The sequence below is a fragment of the Malus sylvestris genome, chromosome 12 (assembly GCF_916048215.2).
Source record: "Malus sylvestris chromosome 12, drMalSylv7.2, whole genome shotgun sequence".
Taxonomy (NCBI): domain Eukaryota; kingdom Viridiplantae; phylum Streptophyta; class Magnoliopsida; order Rosales; family Rosaceae; genus Malus; species Malus sylvestris.
The window spans coordinates 1288745-1314223 of record NC_062271.1 but is presented as its reverse complement, the minus strand read 5'-3'; the positions used below and the strand labels follow the sequence as shown (position 1 = coordinate 1314223).

General features: G+C 37.5%; 2 protein-coding genes across 2 annotated transcripts; both read left to right on the top strand.

Moving 5' to 3' along the window:
- The first annotated feature begins 8816 nt into the window (after nucleotides 1-8816).
- LOC126593456 (transcription factor MYB56-like) lies at nucleotides 8817-11559 on the top strand. The gene is made up of 3 exons (XM_050259533.1): nucleotides 8817-9939; nucleotides 10098-10562; nucleotides 10858-11559. The coding sequence occupies exons 1-3, from the start codon at nucleotides 9477-9479 to the stop codon at nucleotides 11133-11135; spliced, it is 1206 nt and encodes a 401-aa protein (XP_050115490.1). The 5' UTR covers nucleotides 8817-9476; the 3' UTR covers nucleotides 11136-11559.
- Nucleotides 11560-13283: 1724 nt separating this feature from the next.
- On the top strand, nucleotides 13284-14079 carry LOC126593579 (uncharacterized). Its single transcript, XM_050259681.1, has 2 exons — nucleotides 13284-13499; nucleotides 13555-14079. The coding sequence occupies exons 1-2, from the start codon at nucleotides 13284-13286 to the stop codon at nucleotides 14077-14079; spliced, it is 741 nt and encodes a 246-aa protein (XP_050115638.1).
- Nucleotides 14080-25479: the final 11400 nt, after the last annotated feature.

The window sequence follows — 25479 nt, the reverse complement described above, 5'->3', positions numbered from 1 at the left end:
GAACGAGGCCATAAATTTGAAACCAACGACTAGCTGATGTTAGTTACCGTTATTTAAAATAATTTTTTTGGGCCAAAATTTAAAAAAAATATATTTAATTATAGGCCCATAAAGTATGTTTAGTTGAATGCTTGAGTGTTCGTTTTATAAGCTTTGGAGCTTGCTCAAATCCCTCCCACAGCCGATGTCCCACCCACTTCCATTTTTTTTATACTTCCCTCTCCCACAGCCGATGTGGGACTCCCACTTCCTTTTTTTCTTTCTACTTCCTCTCCCACAGTCGATGTGGGACTCTCCCACCCACTTCTTTTTTTCTTTTTCTTTTTTTAATTTTCATACTCTAAATAAAACCTCTCACATTTGACTTGAAATATATAAGTTTTATTTTTTTAATTTTAGTTGTAGTTTTTAAATTTAAGTTGTTGTAGTTTTTAAATTTAAATAATAAATTATGTTTGGCTCTTTGGCCTTCGGTTGAAGGTGGTTTTTAGTGACAGGGCTAAAACGAGCCCTATGGCCATTTGGCCCTCGGTTGTAGTGGTGAAGCTAGAAATTGACAAAGGGAGGGGGAAGTTAAAAAATTGCAAGGTTCAAAAAAATAGCAACAACCAAATCCTTTTATATAGTAATATCTTCCATAATTTAAGCATTGTTTCTTATAGTATCGGTTCATTACGTAACTGTTAAATGGAGAGGAAAAAAAAAATTCTTACTCTTAATTCTAGAGTAGACTATATTAATATGCATAATAATTAATGTCACATCCCGGCCTGGGTCCACCATATCCCAGGCCCGTTCCACCACCGTAGCACAATATTGTCCGCTTTGTGCTTACCATTTCCTCACGGTTTTGTTTTTGGGGACTCACGAGCAACTTTCCAGTGGGTCACCCATCATGGGATTGCTCTCGTGCAAACTCACTTAACTTCGGAGTTCCGATGGAACCCGAAGCTAATGAGCTCCCAAAAGGCTTCGTGCTAGGTAGGGATGAGAATATACATTTAAGGATCACTCCCCTGGGCGATGTGGGATGTTGCAATCCACCCCCCTTAGGGGCCCGACGTCCTCGTCGGCACACTTCCGGCCAGGGATTTGCTCTGATACCAATCTGTCACATCCCAGGCCCGCTCCACCACCGTAGCATGATATTGTCCGCTTTGGGCCCCGACCACACCCTCACGGTTTTGTTTCTGGGAACTCACACGAGAACTTCCCAGTAGGTCACCCATCATGGGAGTGCTCTCGTGTGCTACTCACTTAATTAACTTCAGAGTTTTGATGAACTCCGAAGCTAGTGAGCTCCCAAAAGGCCTCGTGCTAGGTAGGGATGGAAATATACATATTAGGATCACTCTCCTGGGCGATGTAAGATTTTACAATTAATCCAACCAACAATTCAATTAAGCAATACCAATAAGCATACAAATTATTCAATAAATAAATATTCAATTCAACTAATCATATGAATAATTGTATACATTATGTAATAATTCAATTAATTAATCAACAATCAAGAATTCAAATTTTAATTTTCACCCTAAAAAATAATTTTAATTTCATATCAACAATCATAGAATCAGATCAATAATCAATAACCATATTAGTACATTACCGTAAAATTCTATACCAATCAAACAAAATTTGTATTAAATAATTAATTAGGGTTAGGAATTGTAAAATTAGGAATTAAAAAAAGGAAAACTAATGAAAAAGGCTTGAAAACTTTGAGTTTTAACGATAAAGACAAAATAAAGGGTAAAGTGAATAGTACTAGGATTGATTTTTTAGTGTAAAAATGTGGTTTTTCGTTAAAGTAAACAGTACCGTGAGCTTTTCGTTAAAGTTCCCATTAAAAAAAATTCACCTTTGAAGGCTGAAGCCAGTGGCTGAAGAAGTGGAGAGTGGCTGGAAGGTTGACAATTCAATTCAAATTAAAAAAATATTTCTTCTGTTGCGGGGGACAACTTTGTTGTGCTCTCTAGCAAAAAGGTTGAAAAACAGAAGGGGGAGGGACATGGGACTGAGAGTCTGAGAGTCTGAGAGGGATTGAGAGTGAAAGGGGGACACGCAGTCCCCCCCAATATATATATTTTTTATTTCCAAACATACGAAACGGTGTCGTTTCAATTATTTTTAAAAATTGTTTTTGTCAAGACCAAAATGACGTTGTTTTGGCCTGGATGATTTAAAAAAAAAAACGCGATATGTTGCTGCGCGCAGCAGAACCCAGACATCACCGGATCGCAGGGAGCTCTGAACCATTAAACCAATGGGTTTTTTGGCGAGTGGAGGGGCATACCCAGAAATCCAGTCTTGTTTTCCTGCTAGGGGAGTGGCGGCCGCCACTCCTCGCCCTCACGTGACTTCGCCACTGCTCGGTTGGAGATGGTAAGAAATATGACCCTATACTGTTCATTAAAATATTAATTTCTTGAAAAGCTAAATGACTAAAATGAGTTGTCATACCAGCCTTCGATTGAAGATAGTCTTAAGAAACTCCCCCCTCACCTTCTCCACCCTACCACCCATGCGCCATAGGGGCACTTTGGTCCATCCACACTCCCCAAACACTTTCTCAACCACTCTTCCAAGTGCGGGAACCACACCCAATATCCTCATAGATTTCGTTACCCCAAATTGTCAGGTCCGGATAACACCGTTCACGTGTACGACAACGAGTCACCCGCACGTGTAACCCGAAGCCCCAAACAAAAATGCAAAACGGTTTCGGAAAACAGACAAAACGGCAGTGCATGGGAGAAGCAGTGGAGAAAGCATGAACCGCAAAAAGTAAAAATAACAATAATGCTGATGCCAAAACTGTAAACAAAAATAATTAATCAAACGCCCACTATACTATTTTTTAAATTATTAAAATATTGGGTTTACTACGTTACCGCGAAACCGGTGGAAACCGTTGTCTGTCGCAGCAGCGTCTTTACACTCTTTCTCTCTCTTAGTTCACACGTGCGCGTATCAGAAAACTCAGACGTAACGTACTACTGAAAGTCTGAAACGATTCTTTTGCTTTTTTCTTTTCTTTTCTTTTTCTTTTCTTTTCTTTTTCTTTTTTAGGGTTTCTGGTTTGCATGGTGGGTTCTTGTTTGAAAAATATTTTTACTCACCAACCTTATGCGGTGTGGTGTTCATTATTTTATGGGTTATCGTTGTTTGTGTCATACTTTATTAATTTTAAACTATCAGATATCGGTCCACTCTATAACTTTAAGAGTCTCACTAAAGTGTTCATACTGAGGCATCCTGTCGAACCATACGAATTCATCTTCAATTAAGAGACCAATCAAAACATGATATCTGTCAACATCAAAAGTTGGAGACTCTTCTTAATTATAAAATGAGATCATTTTCCTACAATTAATTCTCAATGTCATTATAATACTTAAACTCATCAATAGAACTCGCTACATGATGCTTGAACCTATGTATCTTGTAAATTCTTCACTATTAATGAGAACTCATCTATTCTCGTGGACATAACCTAACTTAGGGTGAAGGATGCATATCTTGTGTTTGCTTTCTTATTTCTATCTGTCTACATATTCATCTACACTTAGTAACCGGACCAATCTTGTAAGGGCCAAAAATTTAACTTTATTTAATATTTTACGTTGTTTGAAAATCTCACTCATTTTGTACATTAACACTTATTACTAATTTTAAGTTTTAAAATTTGTGTAATAAGCTGATGAGGAACATCGCCACCTAACGGCAGTGAGCAAAACTACACTCCTAAGTGCTTTTCTTACTACTCACTTTCATCTCTCTGTTGCGCAGATTCGGGGCAACAACAACGAGATCTTTCATTCACTCTCTTTTTTGATGTGATATTTTCTTTGTGAGATGGGATTAACTTTTATCTTTCTTTTCTTTTTGTTACCAATTCTTTTGGTTTTTCAATGCCAAATGGAATGATGAGTGTTCTTGGGGTAAATAAAATGTAATGATGGGTATGGCTACGTTCGTTGTGCAAAGTTCAAAGCCAAGCACTTGCATGCATTGCATTGTCAAACAAGTTTCCTTGGTTTTACTTTAGGGGAAATAGAAAAGAGAAGAAAGAAAGTTTTAACCCATTTTTTAATTTTTATTATTTTTGTTATTCAAAAGACGAAATTTTTGTACAACCAAATCCAATACAATCAAATAAAAGAGCATTTTATTTGTTTTATGTGTAAATAATGTTAGTTTTTTAATAAACATGTAAAATTGATCATCTTTTTAATGCTAGCGAGTCCCACATTTAATGACGAAGTCCTCTTCTATATGAAAATGATGCATTTTTTGCCGAAATACAAAATAGGGCCAAAACCTTTAATCGAATAAATATAATATTTATATGGTTGGAAATTATTGTGATCTCGGAATGAACGGCTCAATGGCAAACTCACTTTTTTTTTTTTTTGGTCTGAAAAGATAATTTAATTAATTCGATAGAAGATTACAAATCAACACAAAGGAAGGTAAAATAACCCAAATACAATGGGGGAAGACAATTCAGTAGGCTTGAGTTTGGCTGCTCAACACTTCAATCGAGGGACAGTCTATCAACTCCAGGCTTGTGGCCTAGGTGTTGGTATCTGGAGTCTTTGTGCCTTATAGGGATTCTTATTAGCCCTATAACCTTTCGCATTTATAGGCATTTATGGATGTAAATTCCGTTCATGGTTGAATTGATGAAATCGCACATACAAAACAATTAACATTGTTACTCTAATTGGTAAACAACTGAGAAAAGGGGGAGAGCGTCCGTCAATGAGCCTTTGATTCCTAAGTCAGAAATAGCTTGAGATAAACTAGAATATAGAGAATTCTGAGTAGCAAGTGGCGACTACCGATCTTCTTGTTCAACTTGGATATTTATAGAAGAGACTCCTCGCAGGCAGTTGGCAAGTGAGGCCGTAACCCATGTTAGTTAGACCACTATGTTCTGCTAGCGTGGTGCTGACCACACTCCTCATGCAGCTAGGGGAAGTCTCTGGTGGTAAGCCTATGGAAGGTAGATGCCTGGAGCGCAAATCACTCAAGGGAGACTCTGAAGGGCCGATCCCTGTCTCCTTAAGTCGGGGCACGGTGGTAGGATTGGCATATCATGCGCCTAAGGACACCTTGATATGTATATGAGCTCGAAAACCCAAGACTTGTTGAGCAGGCAGATGCTCAACCACTCAAGGTCCAGTTTGGTTTGTTCACGAGTCAAAGTTAAATGCCTCATATTGAACTAAAAGTCTATGTGTCCTTTTCGTATTTGTTGCAGTTAATTTATGTCTTCACAACATTGGCTCTTTTTCTAGTGCGTTTATTGACCCATTGGCTATCTTCCAACTCTTTCTAAGCTAGTTGTGGCATGGTCTGTCAAATACCTTATGTGGGTAACATAAATTGCACGGATCTAACATTCGTGAACAAATTTTTCCTCCAACAAAAGACCTTCTCAAAACCTGACAGGCTAAGTTCGGGCTCCTCAGGCTCAGAGCTCTTGTAACTCGTCTGAAAGACCTTAAACAAGCATGGCCCGGCCAAGAGCCACCTCAACTAGCTCCGTGCCTCGATTTGAGCCACAAGGAAGAAATTTAGCTCAGAATTTCCTGCGTATCCAGATATCCTATTAACTTCATGTTTGATGCCTGATTTTATTTAGTTTTGGATTCCAGTGCAAGCATGTGGTTCTAGATAAGATTACAATCCTTTTAAATATTCCCGAGAAACTAAGATACACCTACAATTTAGGTTCACTTCTCATTCAAAAGGTAAACCTGCACACTATATAGGGATGCTCTCCTTCTTCTTTTTTTATTTTATTTATTTTTTCCTGAAAAAAAATGATATTATCTACACTAATAGGGAGGGGATGAGCTAGTAATAATGTGATTCAAATTCGCCTTTGGCTAGAATCGAACTTAAGACCGAGGAATACCACTAGACCGTGGTACTATGTGACATAAGAATGCTCTCCTTAAACTTGAATGGTAACTGAGAAAAGAACATAAGGACTCCAAACATAGTTGTGATGTGAGCCAAAGAGACTCTGATGCTTAAATTATTACTTTCACATTTAATTATATAGATTTGTTTAGTAATTACGATGGTTTTCAACTCTAGACCATCCAAAAAAATTTACATGATTTGTTCGACAAAAAAAAATTTACATGATTTGGCAAGCTATTTTCCCATTTATATATTCTCTATGGATTTTGAATAAGTTGGAGACATTAACATAGTCTATGACAAAATAACCAACCCTTGGGTAATATCCCCTAGGGGTGTGATATCCACACACCCCATTTTACTTCTCACACATCTTTTTAATTTTCGACCGTCGGATCGGATGAATTGAAGAAGATCAATGGGCAGAAATTATCAAGAGATGTGTGAGAAGTAAAATAGGGTGTGTGGATAGCACACCCCTATCCCCTAAGCATAATTCCACTTAAAGTTTAGTTTTGGTTTCATTTCATTGCGAGCACAGAGCTGTTGCAAATTTATCTTTGGAAAACTTGTCGACTAGCCAATTCTAGTTGGTCCTCGATACTTAAGAGATGTACTAATTAGAGAAGGCTTAGATGGGCAACCAATTACAATTGAATGTAACCTTAAAGAGAAGGGATGTGCTTAGTCTCACAATGAGCTAATAATAATGTGGTGAAAGTGAATTTAAAATCACAGGAAATGTTTTTAGAGAATGTATATGAGTTCCAAAAACACTTTTAAGTGTTTTTTTCAAGATTTATTTGTATTTTTACTAAGAATTGGTTTCAAAAACACTTTCACTAAAAACATTTTCAATAATTGTAAAGCTCTTTCAAACGAGCTCAGGTACTCTAGATGGCTGAATATATGAAAATATGTTTATGTTAGGAAAATTCTTCTAGGGATATTTGCATAGCGATTGTTATGAGTTATTAGAAGTGATATGTCCGATGGTATTTAGGAATCGTTGAATAAGTACAATTGTCCCGCATGGAAGAAGTGGTTGTTTGTAGAAATGCACATTAAAGTGATAGCTCTTGTTAAATTGCACCAAGATTATTTTGAGATAAAGAGGTCTATAAGGTTCAAGACATGAGATCCGATAAAATTGTGATTTTTCTCTTTTTATCGCATCTCAGTATTAGAAAAGTATTGTTTTATGTTAAAAAAAAAAAAGTATTGTTTTATGTTTATGATTAGATAAGAAGGATGAATAATTCTTTTTCGATGAGAAAAAGAAAATTCCAGAATTCTTTTATTTGCATCTAACCTGTCATTTTTTTCTAGGTCATATACATTTAATCTGCCGTTGTGGCCAGAAAAACTTTTGAGACAACTCAGATTCTAAAAGTTCACAAAAATTTGAAATTTTTGATTCGAAATTTTTGGAATGGAAATTGACAAATTTATTTCCAATCCGATTCATTCGGAATTCACCCTTTATTTCAATGTTGAGATTCGTAAAAGAGTAATGTTAGGTAGACTAATTTTTTAAACCAAATTTACAAACATGTGATATATCATTAATAAAAAATAAACACGTTAATCAACACTTAAGTAGTAATCTTATAACCATATCATATAATTTACAAAATTTAATCTAAATAATTAATTTTTTTAGCATTACCTTTTGTAAAATAATCATTTCTACTAATTTATCCTTTTGTTTTCACAAATCATAGACATCTAAAACCTGCTATAGCTACTCAACTCTTAATTTGGTCAAATGAAAAACGTTTGCTTGCAGAAGAACACGAAAAAGGCACTTTGCTTAGGCTGGTACAATTTGCCAAGCTAGATCCTGCAACAAGGACATGCATGCACTTAAAAAAATGGAACAATACAAAGAAAAAAAGGCAGAAAAAGAAAGAAATCTGTTCAAATATATTCCCTTAAGCTAAAAGGTTTAAATGGAAGCAGAAGTAAAATAATAAAAGGAAATAAACTTTAGACAAATAGAAAGTACTTAAATATTATTGGATAAGTACATTTAGAAGTTTTGGTGTTAGTTTGAAAATCCTGAGTTTTACCCTATGTTATTTTAAAATTTTTTCAATTTACATCTTTCGTTAAATTATAGTCCTATTGTCAAAAGAGACACAACAAAATGTGTAAATTTGAGAAGAATTGTACTAAATTTTGTTATGGAAATTTAGTTGGTCTCAGATTCTCAATTCCATAATAAAGATTACAATTTTACGGTTAGTGTAAATTGAACGAATTTCAAAATATCAATGTAATATGAAAAATTTAAAACTTCGTATTCCGTTTTAAAATTGACATCAATCTTCGTTGGTGTGTCCGAATATTATATACGGAAAAAAAAAGAAGGAAAATGATCCTCGTTGAATTCTTTTTTTAGGGATCCTAGGAATTCCGTGATCATGATTGTTTATCGTATATCGTGCAATCAGTTTTCATTAGATACTATTTATATTTAATTTTAAAATTTAAATTTTAAAATAATTTTTAATCATACAATATACGATGAACGTTCACAATAACGAAATTCTTAAAATTCATAAAAAAAGGATCCGACGTAAAAAAATATATAATGAGGATAGTATTTCAGTTATGGGAAATGAGAGAACACAGAAGGGCAATGACAGGTTGTTGGGATGAAGCTCAAGTCTACGGTCCTTGAAAATTTCCGTTATTTGAAAAAAAAAATGGCAAAAGAAACGTTTCGGAAACAGACAAACAGATTCTGGTTTCCCTAAAAACCAATGCCAACACACAAGAAAAAAAAAGAAAAGAAAAGAAGGATGAGACAAAACCGAAGCAATGCAGCACTACGACTACAAGTAGGAGTACTTCTACGACTACATAGATAAACCCCCCCAACCCAACCCTCTCACGAATATCTCAAACTCAAAAGCATCAGTCTTGAGAGAGAGAGAGAGAAAGAGAGAGAGAGAGAGAGAGGCTTTGATCCCCACCACCACGACGGGAACCACCCACACGAGCGGTTCTCGAAGTGCATGCACAACAGCAGCACTGACTTTCCTGCTTTCCAAACAATCCCACCGCCCCATTTTTCTATTTGAGAGAGAGAGGAGAGAGAGATGATGATATCAGTCTCAAAATAAGCACCCTGGCTCTCTGAGAGGAGGAGAGAATCAAAGTTCAACCGTGTGGTTTTTTGTTTATTTCTTTCTTCCAAACAAAACCCATTTCTTTGTTTCCTGTTCCCATTTCTTGTTTAATCGATTTTCTTCTGATTTCTGCTTTTTCTCTCTCTTTCTTTCCTGCCAAACAGACCCTTGTTGGAGTGAGTGATCTCACAGATAGAGTGTGATATAACAGAAGAAAGCCCAGGTCCTGGTTTCTGTTGTCCTGCCTTGTGGCATTGCACTTTTTCTGTTTGATTAGAAAGACCACCCCAAGTTTTCTGCTTTTTTTCTTCTTCCATTTTCATTGATTCTGCATTTTGGGTTTTTACCCTTCTGATTTTCTGTTTGGTGGGTTAGTTTTCCAACTGAGAGGTATTGATGGCGTTTCGACATCTGATGAGTGATTGTGATGGTTTTACCAGATACCAAGATTTGAACTTTTTGCCACCACCTCCTGTTTCTAATCAACTTTCTCTCTCAAACATCTTTGGTGGTTCTTCTACTTCTGCAATGGGGGTTGTGCCTTTCAGTCCCTCATCATCCCAACAAACCAACAAACCATGGAGTTTTCAGGCTTTGGAAAATGGGGGACCAAAAAATATAAGTGATCTTGGTGTGCTTTCTGGGGTTGATCAGAAAAGACCCACGCCTTTGAATTTGAATCTTGTTGGAGAGGAAGATGATGATGAAGGTAGGAGTCCTGCTGGTGGGAGAACTAGTGCTAAGAGTTGTATCAGAGGCCATTGGAGACCAGCTGAAGATTCAAAGCTCAAAGAACTTGTGGGACAATATGGTCCTCAAAACTGGAACGTTATAGCTGAGCATCTTGATGGTAGATCAGGTAAATTTTATACCCCCCTCTTTGGATTTTGGTACTTCGAAAGTTAAATGATTTCCGCAGAACTGTTTTCTCCTGTTTGCGCACCCATGTATATTTCTGCCCCTCGGATGTAAACTATTTAATCTAACATTGTTCTTCATCTGATTTTTGATTTGCAGGGAAGAGTTGCAGATTGAGGTGGTTCAACCAGCTAGATCCAAGGATCAACAGAGGGGCATTCAGTGAGGAGGAAGAAGAGAGGCTGCTGGCAGCCCACAGACTCTATGGCAACAAATGGGCAATGATTGCAAGGCTTTTCCCTGGAAGGACTGACAATGCTGTGAAGAACCATTGGCATGTGATCATGGCCAGAAGACACAGAGAGCAATCCAATGTTTTCAAGAGGAGAAAGCCCTCTTCTCCTCCACCTCCTTCCCCTCTTCCTCATGTGGTTGCTAATTTCCCAAAGAATCCTTCCACCAGTACTGAATCAACCGTCTCAATAAGCACCATCAATGATGACAGCACTCAGTCTGCCTCAACATGCACTGATCTCTCCCTCACTCCCTCAAACAAACCCCCTCCCACCTTTTTCTCCAAGTTCCACCCTTTTCATCGCCCCCAAATCATTGGATCACCTATGGGTATGTGACTGTTCCTTATGTTACCTCTTTTTCAATTTATAAATGAATCATAAAAAATGCACGACCAAATTGTTCAATGGTCGGATGCGATATCATACCAAACTCACATTCACCGGATCTCATAAGAACTCCAAAGTTAAATGAGCTTCACCGGATCTCATAAGAACTCCAAAGTTAAATGAGCTTGGACGAGAAAGTTCAGGATGGAACTTGGATCACCTTATTGTTTCTGATGTGGTTAATTAGTGTATTTAAGAAATTTAGTCTATATTTTTTTTTCTTTTTGTTGTTGCAGGCCCATCATCAAGTGATGGGGGATTTAACAAGATGATTGGTAGCAATGGTAATGGTTTCTGCAAGAGCACTGGGCCAGTGAGAGGCGTTGGAGCAGCAGCTGCAGCTATGAAGGGTGTGGACAATTCCGGTCATCAATCAGATTCAGAAATTTCTGGGGACGAGTCAGTCACCACCACTAGGACCAATCTGTCATTATCTGGGGAAGATCAAGATCTGCATCATGAGAAGACCACTACCATCCATTTCATTGATTTCCTTGGAGTAGGCACTGCTTAAAAAACCGATGGTGGTTTTGAGCTAGCAGAAGCGGATTTTCTAGTGTGCTTCGGGATATTCAGAAAAAAAGCCTTAAACTTTAGTAAAAGCACAAGAGCTTAAACTCTGCGATGTGGTAAAAGTAGGTCTGCAGATTAGAGGGGGGCATCATCTCTACAGTCTTTGTGTACAGTAAGTTATATATAAGGCATAAGGGAAACTACAGTGAAACCAGGTAAAAATTCAGGGGAGGGAGAGAGAAATATTTGAGAGTGGGTTAAAAGTGAAAGTCTTTGGATGTTTGTGTTCTGTGGAATTATGTACACAAAGTTGCTTCCTGCAGGCTACTTGCTGACTCAAATCAATGTATGGACCTGCCCATGTTTTTCATGACTAGTGTTTTGAATGTCAATTTTGTCAATGTCATATTTGAGTTTTGGTGTTACTTGTTTGACCACGTTTTCCTCGCCCTTGCATTTACTACCCTCCACCTTTTGTGCCTATGGTTTTTGCTTTTGCTTGTCCAATTGCCCTGCACCTGTATGAACCAAACGTGCAGGCAATAATGCAGATCCTACATGATGGTTAAAACTGAGATTTCAGAGGGGCTAATTGTATAAATCACGGGACGAAACGCCGGATAGTACTTCTACAATAGTACGATTTCAAGAAAGAAATTTGAAAAAATAATCAAAATTTGGAGTTTATATAGAATTGTGCCTTGATAGATTTTTTAAGTATCTGCGCAGAGAAAGTTAAAATCATACAAAATACTTGTAAGAAAATAAAATTGTTATAGTAAGAATGCTCAAGGTCGTTCTTATAGGGATTAATTAAAACAATTTATATAAAACCAAATCTTAATTAATTACTTGAAACAAAGTTTTGCAAAAATTGAGTTTGGATTTTAAAATATTAAAAACAAATATTAAATAAACAAATTAAAGAAATCCGCAAAAGACCAGTTTAAAAGAAAACAATTAGAAAGGAAACAGTTTTTAAATATCGAAGTGTAGAAGCACTAGGTTCCGCCGTCACCATAACAATCTTATGTAATTTTATCAACTATTATTGAATTACACATGCAACTTTGAATTGCATCCAATTACTTATCTACATTCTAATGGTCGCGAATCATTAAAGATACAAAGATAGTTTAAACACAATGATTAATAATTCAAAGCAAGCATACATAATATCATAAGAAATTAAATAAAACCTATATATTCATACTAAGGCTTATGGCCTTGCCCTAGCAAAAGAAAATTAGTTATGCATATTCATATTAAAATCAAAAGGATTTTTTTATCAAAATAGAAAAAGAATGAAAACACATTGTAGAATAAAGTTTGAAATCTACTAGAGCCTTTGGCAATCCTCTCAAAGTTTCGTAGAGAATTACTATGGCCGGCCACCCTTATTTATAGTACTACAATTGAAATCCTTCCTAGAAAAATCTTAGAATAAAACTAGGAAACAAAATAAATTAAAAGAAACTAGGAAACAAACTCCTAAATAATAAAGGCAAATCTGACATGCAACTAATCAGCCACGCAACTAATCAAACATGTTTTAGGCCTTGTCAACCTCCAAAACAAGCCCAAAATAGCTTGTTTTAAAGTTTAAGATGTCTTGAACACTTTTTCATAAGGACCCAAGCCCAAAAGAGGCCATCTGGACTCCAAAAATTGCAATTAAGTCCAAAATGTCAGTTTTCCAGCACCACACACTTCTCCTTTGTTTCATCGCCATAAATAATCTGTTCGGTAGATAATTCCAAGAAATAAGCCGAGGAATATTGTAAATTGATTGACATTAGTTTCCTTCCCTTTATGTATGTATAGCAGACGTAATTATATGAGATAGTCTAGGATCTTAATTGATCCCATCCTGTATAAAGATGTTATACTAGCATTGAGATGAAATATAGAAATCAATTTCACCAAATATTCTTTCAATATGGTATCAGAGCAACGATCTTGGTAACCTAAAGAAACCCTAGCCATCACCATGGGAGACGACAATGAAAACTCAAAGAAGCCAATGGCATCAAAATTTGACAGTCCTAATCACCCACTGTATCTTCATCATTCAAATCAGCCTGGGTTGGTACTTGTATCACAACTCCTGACTGAGGATAATTAAAACACATGGAGTCACTCTATGACTATGGCCCTGACAGTAAAAAACAAATATGGTTTTGTTGATGGGTCGATCAAGAAACCAAGTGAAGAAGACGTTGATGAATTGCAGCAATGTAGACGCTACAACAGCCTGGTCAAAACTTGGTTATTGAGTTCAATCTTCAAGGAGATTGCAGCTAGTGTGTTCTACTGTGATGGAGCACAAGCAGTTTGGAACGAGTTGCGAGAACGCTTTTCTCAGGTAAACAGCGTTCAACTTTTCCAAATTGAAAATGAAATTCATGATTGTGTTCAAGGCACCATGTATGTTGGGTCTTATTTTACCAAACTCAAAAGGCTTGTGGGATGAGAGGGACATTCTTTGCCCTATCTCAGCTTGCAACTTTGGAGTTACGAATGAGGAATTGTCCTATCGAGAAACACAGAAAACTATCAAGTTTCTCATGGGATTGACTGAGTCATTCTCTATGACGCGAGGACAAATATTAATGATGGACCCTCTGCCTAAGGTCAGTAAAGCTTACTCTCTTGTTCTCAAACATGAACGTCATCGTGATGTGTCCGCTGGAAAAGGAGTGACTCAACCTGAGGCATCGGTGTTTGCAGCCAGAGATACACAGAAAGACACCGGGAAGAAAAGTAACAACTCCAAGTGTGAAAAGTGCGACAAGACTGGCCACAACACAGAGAATTGCATATCACATTTGAAGTGCACTTATTGTGGGTGGAGAGGCCACACAATTGATTATTGTCGCAAACTCAAGAAGGCCGAATCCGATCCACTTAAGAGTAATTCTAAAGGTAACCATGTTGCTGCATGATAGGGATTTTACTACACACGTAAACAGGCTAAAAACTCCTTTAATACTTGCAAGAATGACAAGGTCGTTCACCACAGGAATTATTAAATAATTCGAAATAAACCAAATTCCAATTAATTATTGTAAAGTAGAAATTGAGATGATTGATTTTATAACCTACTTAAATTAAAAACGAATTTAATTAATAAAAGTAAACTAATATGCAATTTAAAGATGAAAGAAAAGGAAAAGTTTTGGAGAAATCAAATTAAGAAAGCACTAGGGTTCCACCATCACCTAGTAATCCTATGAACTTTTACCAATTACTTATGATATACACATGCCACTTTGAAGGTTAGGTTTTCCTAATTTATATTCTACTTGGAACCGCCAACATAAAATATATATCTAACATGGACGTTTAGATCAAATCTGAACATGAGAGACTCATTATGTTTTATGAAAACCCGTTGAAAAACTATGCAACCCCTAAGACGTGGTATTCATCTTAAGTGAAATTACAATTATTAATCACAAGAAGCCAGCGTCAATTTCAGGAAACATTCCGACCAAAATTGCATTGAATTACTTTTCTAAAGATCCTAATGGTGATCAGGCATTAAGACAATTAGATGGTTTTAATCACATTGATTAATAATTCAAAGTACGCATGCAATCAATTATAAGCAATTAAATAAAAATTGCATATTCATGCTAAGGCTCAAGGCTTCGCCCTAGCAAAATGAATTAGTTGCGCATATTCATAATTAAAATCATAGAAAATATTATTAAGAAAAGGATTGAAAACACCTTAAAGTAGAAAATCTCCAAGAACCCTAGTAATTCTCTCTGTCTCCAAAGTTGCATAAAAGAAAGCGTAGTAAAAAACTGTAGACGGAAAAACAATATATGTTGTTATGCCATCACACAAACCCTAAAACTTAGGTCCTTTATTCCAACTAGGAAACTAAGAATAATAATAAAGTAAAATAGGAAACATAACCCTAAATTAAATGGTAAAATTCGCCTAAAATCTGAACAGCCACGTTTTGGACCCCTAAACTACTCCAAAACAGGCCCAATATAGCTGGATCTAAGGTTTGGAATATTCTGAATACTTCTCCAGAAGGCCATGAACCTATCAGAGGTCATCTCTGGCTCCAAAAACGCAATTTAAGCCCAAAAATGTCATTTTCCAGCACTGCGCACTGCTTCCATTGCCAGAAAATAACCGCTTGGTAGAAAAATCCCAAATTTTGATACGAACACGCCAAGAGACACACAAACGTCCTCCAATTTGAATCACTCTAAAATTCATCCATTTGATCATGTTTTGCTCTAGAGGAAGTCGGCTGTCTTATATTGAAAAAATAAATCAAAGTATCAAAATTCTACCAAAATAATTACCAAAACATACTAAGAATATGGTAAAATATATAATATGAAATTGACTCATCACTGCACATCAACTTGAGAAGAAGGATATCTCCAATTCTTTTCCCTTCACACAAGAGCAGTGCCAACAAATCCTGAACATGCTCAGCAAGAATATAACTGTTATGGTGAATCATGTGGGTAAGTCCTCAACATGTGACAAACTCTCAGGTAAAGCCTTATGTTTTTCCACTAACGGCAGGAAAACTACTTGGATCCTAGACATTGGTGCCATAGACCACATGGTTTCTAGCCTCGATTTACTTACTTTTTGGAAGCATGTCAAAAATAGAACTTTTGAACTTCCAGATGGTTCCATGGCTCATGTTACTCATATTGGACAAATCATATTTGCCTCCAGTTTGGTTCTTGAAAATGTTTTGTGTGTCCCAGTCCTTTAACTAAATCTTATTTTCATCAGTAAACTCACCTATCAATCCCTTTGTATCACTATTTTCCTTAACCATTTTTGTGTAATACAGGACCTACGTTCGGGGAAGATGATTGGGACGGGAACTGAATGGGAGGGGTTCTACTATCTTGATCAAACCAAGAAAGCATTTTGCAATTCAATATGCTCACATTCTCCTAGCCTTTGGCATCAACGTCTTGGGCATCCATCCAACAAAGTGTCTTCTTTATTTTCCTTTTCACACAACAATAAAATTTGTGACGCAAACAAGTGTTTGGTTTGTCCATTGGCTAAACATACCAGACTGCAATTTTATTTAAGTGCAATTTCTAGCAATGCTCATTTCGAATTATTACATGTTGATATTTGGGGTGGCTATCGCATTGCCTCTCTTTCTGGGGCATGCTATTTTCTCACCATTGTTGATGATTTCACTAGATGCACTTGGGTGTATTTGATGTGCCATAAGTCTGATACTAGGGATCTTCTAGTTAAATTCATTAACATGGTTGAGACACAATTCTCTTCCAAAGTTAAAATTGTGCATAGTGACAATGGTCCTGAATTCAAGGATGAATCTTCTATTCTTTCAAAGGCATCGTTCATCAAACTAGTTGTGTCAACACACCATAACAAAATGGGGTGGTTGAGAGAAAACATCGTCACTTGCTCAATGTTGCACGTGCATTTCTTTTTCAAGCAAAGCTTCCTAAACAATTTTGGGCGGATGCCATCCTCACAGTAGCTTACCTTATAAATCGCACACCCACACCTCTCTTGAAAGGTAAAACTCTTTACGAAGTTTTGTTTAAAGTCACACCAAAATACTCTCACTTGCGCGTTTTTGTTTGTCTATGTTTTGCTTCCACGCATGCTAAAAAACCATCCAAATTTGATGCACGTGCACTTTGATGTATATTTCTTGGTTATCCTTATGGACAAAAGGGATATAATGTGTATGACCTTGAATCAGGAAAACTATTTGTCTCCTGTGATGTCACATTTTTCGAAACTGAATCACTTCTGTTGCCAATAACGATGAATCTACATTCCCTATGCCAACAACATTGCCATTTGATGACACTCCTACACCCTCCACTGGCACATCATCTTCACCACCAGAAAATTCTGAGCCTACAATTTCGAATAACACTACTTCACCAACACTAGACACCGACACCTTGTCCCCAAATCCACCAAATACCACAATTTCACAACCCCCTGTGCATCGTCATTCTAGCAGACCAACCAAGATGCCAAGGTTCTTGCATGCTTTTCACGTAGAAGCTAACATCCCGTCACGACCTGCACCTTCATCCATCTCCAACGTGGTCTCCAAATTAGGTATTTCACATTCCATTTCTTAATTTCTCTCTTATGACCATTTGTCCCCACAACATAAAGCTTTCACCATCTCATTATCCTTTGTCAAAGAACTAACAAGTTTTATGCAGGCCATGCAAGATCCCAAGTGGTGTGAGGCTATGCATACCGAGATACAAGCTCTCCAAGCAAACAACACATGGATTCTCATGCCTCTGTGCCTGACAATAAGTCCATTGGTTGTAAATGGGTGTACAAACTGAAGCTAAAACTTGATGGCACCATAGAGCGATACAAAGCTTGCTTAGTGGCCAAAGGATATAGTCAAATTGAGGGGGCTCGATTACCGTGAGTCATTTGCTCTGGTTGCTAAATTAGTCACCATTTGTGTGCTTCTTAGTGTTGTTGCTAGTCAAAATTGGCATGTTCACCAACTGGATGTCAATAATGCATTTTTGCATGGTGATCTTGATGAAGATGTGTACATGTCACTACCTCTCGGATTCGAATGAAAATGGGAGACTTGAGTATGAAAGCTTAACAAATCTTTATACAGGTTGAAACAAGCCTCTAGACAATGGTTTTTGAAGCTCTTTACAGCCCTTAAAGCAGCTGGTTTCAACCAATCAAAGGTGGATTATTCACTTTTCATCCGATTCCACAAAGGTAGTTTAACTGCCATTCTTGTATATGTGGATGATGTAATTTTGGTAGGCAACAACATACAACACATTGAAGCAACCAAACAGTTTTTATCCAAGCAATTTAAGCTTAAGAATCTTGGTCAACTCAAGTATTTCTTAGGTATCGAGGTGGCCCGATCATCAAAGGGGATTTCACTATCTTAAAAGAAATATGCACTTAAGATACTTGAAGAATCTGGGTTTCTGGGAGCTAAACCAGCGAAGTTTTCGATGGATCAAAATTTGGCACTCACACCTACTAGTGGAGAGCTCTTGAGCGACCCATCAATATATAGGCGCTTTGTGGGAAGATTGATCTACCTAACGATTACTAGACCTGACTTAGTTTATCCTGTTCATGTGCTCAGTCAGTTTATGGACAAGCCACAAGTCCCACACCTTGAGGCAGCACACAGGGTTCTCAAGTACCTCAAATGAACATCAGGACAAGGCATTCTTCTGTTTACCACAAGCACAATGCAGCTAAGAGCATTTTGTAACGTGGATTGGGCTCGTTGCAAAGATACAAGACGATCGGTAACAGGTTATTGTATACTGCTTGGGCAATCACATTTTTCTTGGAAGACGAAGAAGCAAACTACAGTAGCACGTTTAACGACCGAAGCAGCGTATCGTTCCATGGCTACCACCTGTTACGAAATTAAGTGGTTGAAGAATGTTTTGAGAGACTTGAAAATTCAACATGATCAGCCTGTTACGTTGTTTTGTGACAACCAAACAGCATTACATATCGCTTCGAACCCAGTCTTTCATGAATGTACAAAGCACATTGAGATTGACTGTCATTTGGTACGAGAAAAAATCCATGAAGGCATGATACAAACAGCTCATATTCGAACCACAAATCAAACTGCAAATTTGTTCACGAAAGCACTGAATTCACCACAGTTTGGAGCTTTATTTGCCAAGTTGGGTGTCATCAATATACACTCCAACTTGAGGGGGAGTGTTGAAGATAATTCCAAAAATAAGATGAGGAATATTGTAAATTGATTGACATTAGTTTCCTTCATTTTCTGTATGTATAGCAGATGTAATTATAGGAGATAGTGTAGGATCTTAATTGATCCCATCCTGTATAAAGATGTAATACTAGCATTGAGATGAAATATAGAAATCAATTTCACCAAATATTCTTTCAATAGAAAAATTGACACGGACAAGTTGAAAGATTCACAAACATCCTCCAATTGGAATCACTCCAAAATTCATCTGTTTGATCAATTTTTGCTCAAGAGGAAGTCGCATGTCCTACATTGAAAATATAAAGCAAAGTATCAAAATTCATCAAAATAAATACCAAAACATACTAAGAATAGGGTTAAATATATAATACAAAATCGACTCATCATGCCACTCTTTTAAGTTTATGATAATTATGACCAATAGTTGATATGAAAATACCAATATATTCTTAAAATGAGGTTTTTCAAAAGAACCAAAAAGAAAAATTAAAATGAGGATCAGGTATCAATTTAAGGAAACAATCTTTATTTTGCAAACGTAGTAAAACACACTCTGTAATAGCAATCCAACCAAATTCACAGACACCAAAACACCCACCAAAATCCCAACCAACCATAATTCTCACAAAAACCTTGCAATCCTCCTTGATGTGCACCACAATTGACCTAAAATTGCACTGACAACCCATGTAGATTGTCAATTACCAAAAAACGAGCATGAAGGCCATCCCAACCCTTTCTTTGAGCAACTCATAGCCCTTCTTCATGACGGCGAACCCGTAGACGGGCTCCAACATGATAGGAGCATATTTATGCGACTTAATTGGCTTGTTCTTGTGCGTTTACGTTGTGTTTCTTTAGTTATTTTAGTGTTTAAAGCCATTTTCATTTGTTTGTAGGTCTTAATAACAACCTTGGCAAGAAAAGTGCATTTTGGTGCATGTTGGATCAATATTGGGCTCAAATGGATTGCATGCATGAGGATGGACGTTTTGGGCATATGTGTGTGCAAGTGTGTGTGTGTAATTGCAAGGATAAACAATGACAACTTATACACATGCAAAGAAGCCCACATGCAAAGTGAAAGACTCTAAGTACAAAGTATGCAAGAAGATGCATTTTGGAGGCCTTTGGAGCATGTTTCGGGCTTGGAATGGATAGCAAATGCATGGGCCAAAGTGGATGGACGAATTTGAGAACTAAAGAGGCCAAGAATGTGAAGAATTAGTGTCCAAAAGATAAAGAATTCAGCCCAAAAATTTGTCACTCCAAGTTGCACACTCCTTGCCATGCAAAACACATAGAATTCCCTTTGGATTCCCATGCCATGCTTGATCACTCTTGTCCCCTACATAATTTCTGATTTCATGCTTTAATTCATTTAATTATTTCACTCAATTGCTTGATACCTCTTGTTCCCTTCACCCATTAGATTTTAGACAACCTTTACATCCATTACATGCACCAATTGATGCTCCATCATTCACATTTGGAATCCAATGGCATGTGTCACACATGTTGTTGCACCTTTGACCCATTTGTTGACACATTTCACCTCCCTTTCCATCTATATGCAATGTACACAATCATTCATGCTCCCTAGCTGCAACACCACTCCATTTTACCCTTCACACTTTGCATCATCACTTCATTTTCACCCTTGGACCATTGCACACTACACACACCAACTTGCCATGCATTTCATCCCTAGCCTAACCTGATTTTCTAAGGTTTTTGGGGACTATAAATACATGTTTACACCCCTTGGCCAAAGGATAATCCCCCATATTCATCATTTTATCACAGAAATTCGTCCATACACACCCTAGGAAGCAAAACACCCCAAAAACACCATTCTAGTGCCTAGAAAACATAACAGCCACTCCACTTTCTTCCACCCTCTTTGCCTAGTTCTCCACCACCTTCCAACCATCAAACACTCTTCCACACTCACCCTAAACCCCTCCATATCATTCCCCATCCATTCTACACCATAAATCCATCCAAAAATCTGTCCACAAGCTTCATGCCGCAACAAGGAGGAAGGGAGATCCATTGATGCACTTGCTTTCCAAGTTGGAGCATTTTAGGTGTTTTCTTTCCTTGGATTTTAATGTCTAATTTTATGTATCTTTGTATTGCAAGAATGAGGAACTAAACCCCCTTAGTTGGGGGGTGATTCGAAACCATGTACATGCTTGCAATATGATTTGATTACATTCAATTGTTATTTCATAAGTTGCGGATTCAATTCGTTCATCTACTTGATTGATAACTTATTTGTGTATGTTGATTGAGAGTGCACGCTTAGTTTTCATGCATGAATATGATGCTAGATTATGAGGGAGTTTCACCTAATAGTTACAATCTTATAATCACAAGTAGTGAAGGTCGCTTGAAAACGATCGCGTTGAATGAATTCTTGGCACTAGTTTCATGCTCATCATAGTAACGAATGCCTCGTCAACACTTATAGTTCTCATTGTGCTTCATGATTCTTGATTGTATCTTTATTGTGCTCATCACGTAAGGAACCTTTGAGGAATGCTTTGAATTGTTGTATGCGCTTTTCCATCCAATTCATTAACTTAAGGAGAACTTGAAGGTTAATTTAAGCGTATCTAATTAACTTGGGGTGTTGAGTTTCATAATTTATTGAAAGAACAACTGAAAATCATTTTGTATGCAAGTGTGACATGTGTGAAGAAGAACCTCCTAGCTAGCCTTCCATCCATAAGTTTTAAACCAAAGTCATTTTAAAACCTGTTTTGTTTTACAAAGTTCTTATTTTATTTTAAATTCGTCAAAACCAATTCCCCCTGTAGTTTCAAGTGTCATTTTAGTTAGAAATCAATTTAGTTTGTGTTTCTAAGTGTATTGAGTCAAGTTATAACATATTTTCGTTCAATTTCTTCCTTAGTGTTCAAAACTGCCCAGATTGTGTTTTTATGGCAGTTTTGAGTGTTAGGTGCTGTTTTGAGTCTTTTGGTTTGTTTTAGTGTTTTAAAGTATAGTTTTGCATTCTTTGAGTCTAGTTTAGTGTTTTAAATTTTGTTTTTATGTTTTTAAGTCAGTTTTCAAGTGTTTAGCAATCCCTCCTAATCCCCGGCCTAGAACGATCCCTACTTACATACTTTACTACATTTGATAAAAAGAGGGTTTAATTTTGTGTGTTAACTTATTTTTCACATCACAACACGAAGACCATGTGGGCCAAGTGCCAAGAGTGTGATGATGTAAACATGGACGACCAAGAAGAGGAGGAAGATGACAATGTCGAAGAAGAGTAGTATAATTAATCTCTATTTTTTTTAGAAGGAACTGACTATGAGGTGCAGAGGGAGGCGATCCTCATTTTCATTTTCATTTTGCTTTTTGGTTCTTCCGAGAAACCTCATTTTAAGGTTATATTAGTACTTTCATATTATATTTTTTTGTATAATTATCATAAATTTAAAATGGTGGCTGTATTTGATATGGATCCAAACTTTGATTGTTTTTTACAAATTTCCCAAGTAAAACGGCGTAATGTTGTAGGTTACTAATCGAAAGGTAGAGAGTCTTGACCCGGTATTCACACTAATACAAGGTCATCCAAGTCTCTCTCCTACAGAACAGGTTTGAGGAAACAATACTAATATCGTATTGACATGGTATTAACACACCACTCGACCAATTGTTTATATGGATATAAAATAAAAAAAATGTTAATATAGATACGACATTGATATTGTATAGATACAAGAATGATATGATATCGGGCCAATTCTCAGCACATATCGGTCCTCATAAGAATGATAAATGGTATAATGATACATAGTCGCACAATATAGTTTCTCGGGTAATTGATAAATTCATTGGGGTCTTGACATGCCAGGAACAAAAAAAGGAATTTTCAAGTTGGGTCTATAGATCTTTGCATGAGCTTTTATCGATGGATACCAAATAAATGTGAATGGCAATGTTGTATGCAGGACAATGGTGCCAATCATATAGGCAGTGAAAGGTAAAAACTAGAGTAAAGGAGGGGAATGGTGATGTCAAATTTTTTTCTTTCTAAAAAGGGGACCAGTTTGTAGCCTTGTCATGACAGTCCACCTTTTTTGGAGCCGAAATGATCATGTCAGGTGCGATTGCTTTTACTTGGCACATTTAACATTTCTTTTCAGTGAAGAAGTGACACATTCATGTCCCATTTTTATAGTTTAAACTGTTTCCTTTTAAGTAAAAGGAAGCTAGATCATTGAATCTGAATTTTTGTGGAACTAGAGCTTTGAACTTTAAACTAAAAAAATTAGGAGTTGGTTCATAAACTTGTCAAGATATTTGGTAATGGTCATTTGGTAACCCTGTTAGAATTATTTTTCCTTTTTAAACTTTTTTCAAGTATTAAACTCTTATTTTGTATGTATATTATGATGTTTTTAATGAAATGACTTGTTTGTACCATACTTGACCAGTCCCGAAACTACCAAGCACCGATCAACGTTATACCGTCAAGGACCCATAAGAGTTTCCCTCCAACCAGAAAGCCAATCACAGTGCAACACGTGTCAACACCAAGAGGCCAATCACAGGGCAACACGTGTCAACATCAAAGGTCAATCACAGCATAACACGTGTCAAGGCCAGAACAAAGCTAGAAACTATCGTCTATAAAAGGAGATCATTCTCTCACAATAATCCTGAATGTCATTTGTACTAAATCATTCACTAGTACTCACTAAAAGAGAGCTTGAACCTATGTACTTGTGTAAACCCTTCACAATTAATTAGAACTCCTCTACTCCGTGGACGTAGCCAATCTGGGTGAACCACGTACATCTTGTGTTTGTTTCCCTGTCTCTATCCATTTACATACTTATCCACATTAGTGACCGGAGCAATCTAGCGAAGGTCACAAACTTGACACTTTCTATTGTACCAAAGTTTTCACCGATTTTGTGCATCAACATTTGGTGCCATCTGTGGGAAACACACTTAATTCTACTCTCTTCAGCTTTGTCAAACTGGTTTCCACCATTCGTACACTCTCTTTTGACCAGGCATCATTCTCTAACATGGGAAGCGAAGGAAGCCACAGCACGAAAAACGACACCCTCTCGCACCTAGTGCGAAACAACGAAAGAATGAACAAAAGAAGCTCGTTCTTCAAGCTAAAGTCGAGGAGCTGGAGGCTCAGAACAACAAGATAGCAATAAAGAATGAGATCCTTCAAGAACAATATGAGAAGCTCTTCGAGACGCTCCACGAAACTAGGCGTACTCAAGTATGCGAGCTTGTTGCCCCTATGGATATCAACCATCATCTGGGTGCCCCCCAACACGGAGGGTCACCTTCATTCGACATAGGTATCCCTGATGAGGAGCGAGCTAATCATCAAAACATTGATCAACATGAGACTTCTCTCAACCCAGCTGCTTCGACCTGAAGCAAGAGAAGTGGAAGAAGACACCTCCTTGCAGAAGGGTTAGAAGAATTGAAAGCCGTTTATCGTTACTGCGGAGACTTCTTAAAGCAACGTCGAGAGAATCCCCTCCACATAAGCTCGAAGATCAATGACCCAAAGGTTTCTGAAATACTCGGTCCTCTCTCACGACCCAGGCCAGCTGCTAATTTAGGGAAGGAACGACAGGTCCCAGAGGAACATGAAGGTACATGGGACTCGAATGTATTCCGACAGACTCGCCCTAGAAGTCAGTACGACGAGTCCAAGAAAAAACCACACGCTCTTGATCAAACTTTCCTACTTCCAAGAGGCGATTGAGACTTAAGGAAGAAAATTCCAGTGGTACATGACTACACTTAAGACCCCTTGTCCTACAACTCATTGAGGAAGTAAACAAGTTGAAGGCCTAACGTCAGGCCGAGATACCTGATTGGAACCAACCCAGGCCTGGCCCTCTCACAAGGAGGATCCTCGACACCCCCTTCAAGCGAAGACAAAACAAAACTTGGTTTACAACTTTATACTGGAAGGGAATACCCGATTGAACACCTTAACCTCTTTAAGTCCACCATGGCATATCAGATGCATACCGACGAAGAGCGATGTCTTCTCTTCCCTTCCACCATCTCTGACAGAGCTCTAAATTGATGACTTGTACACTATTCGTCAGAAGCCGGACGAGTCACTACGAGAGTATGCCAGTCGCTTCAGCCATGAGTATTCTCGCTGTGCTGAGGCAGATGACAAGACCACCCCCAAAGCCTTCACGGCAGGCTTACATGATTGTTTCTTCAAGTACATGATCAATGCCAACACTTGGAAGACTTACTCTGAGGTGATGGCACAAGTTTACAACCACGCCTCCGCCGAAGCAAGGACATACCAAGGGAACCCCCATATGGTTGACCCCTATCAACAAGTGGGACGTGGAAGTCAAGTTCTACCAAGTGAGGAGATCTTGGTCATTCAGACACCCATTGCATCATCTCCTGCCTCATTTAGCTACTCGTTAAGTCACCAAACGTATTTGTCTCTTGGTAAGAGGAAGGATTTTTACTCTCATTAAGCCCATTACAACAAGAGGGATAAAAGTTCGTATCAAGACAACTAGGGGTGAACGTATCGTCGACTATT

Excerpts from the sequence above, each read along its gene's own strand:
- LOC126593456 (XM_050259533.1), top strand. The coding sequence starts at position 9,477 with ATGGCGTTTCGACATCTGATGAGTGATTGTGATGGTTTTACCAGATAC. Across the intron at positions 9,940-10,097 it reads GCATCTTGATGGTAGATCAG|GGAAGAGTTGCAGATTGAGG; the intron begins GTAAATTTTATA and ends TTTGATTTGCAG. Across the intron at positions 10,563-10,857 it reads AATCATTGGATCACCTATGG|GCCCATCATCAAGTGATGGG; the intron begins GTATGTGACTGT and ends TTGTTGTTGCAG.
- LOC126593579 (XM_050259681.1), top strand. The coding sequence starts at position 13,284 with ATGGCCCTGACAGTAAAAAACAAATATGGTTTTGTTGATGGGTCGATC. Across the intron at positions 13,500-13,554 it reads TGCGAGAACGCTTTTCTCAG|GCACCATGTATGTTGGGTCT; the intron begins GTAAACAGCGTT and ends ATTGTGTTCAAG.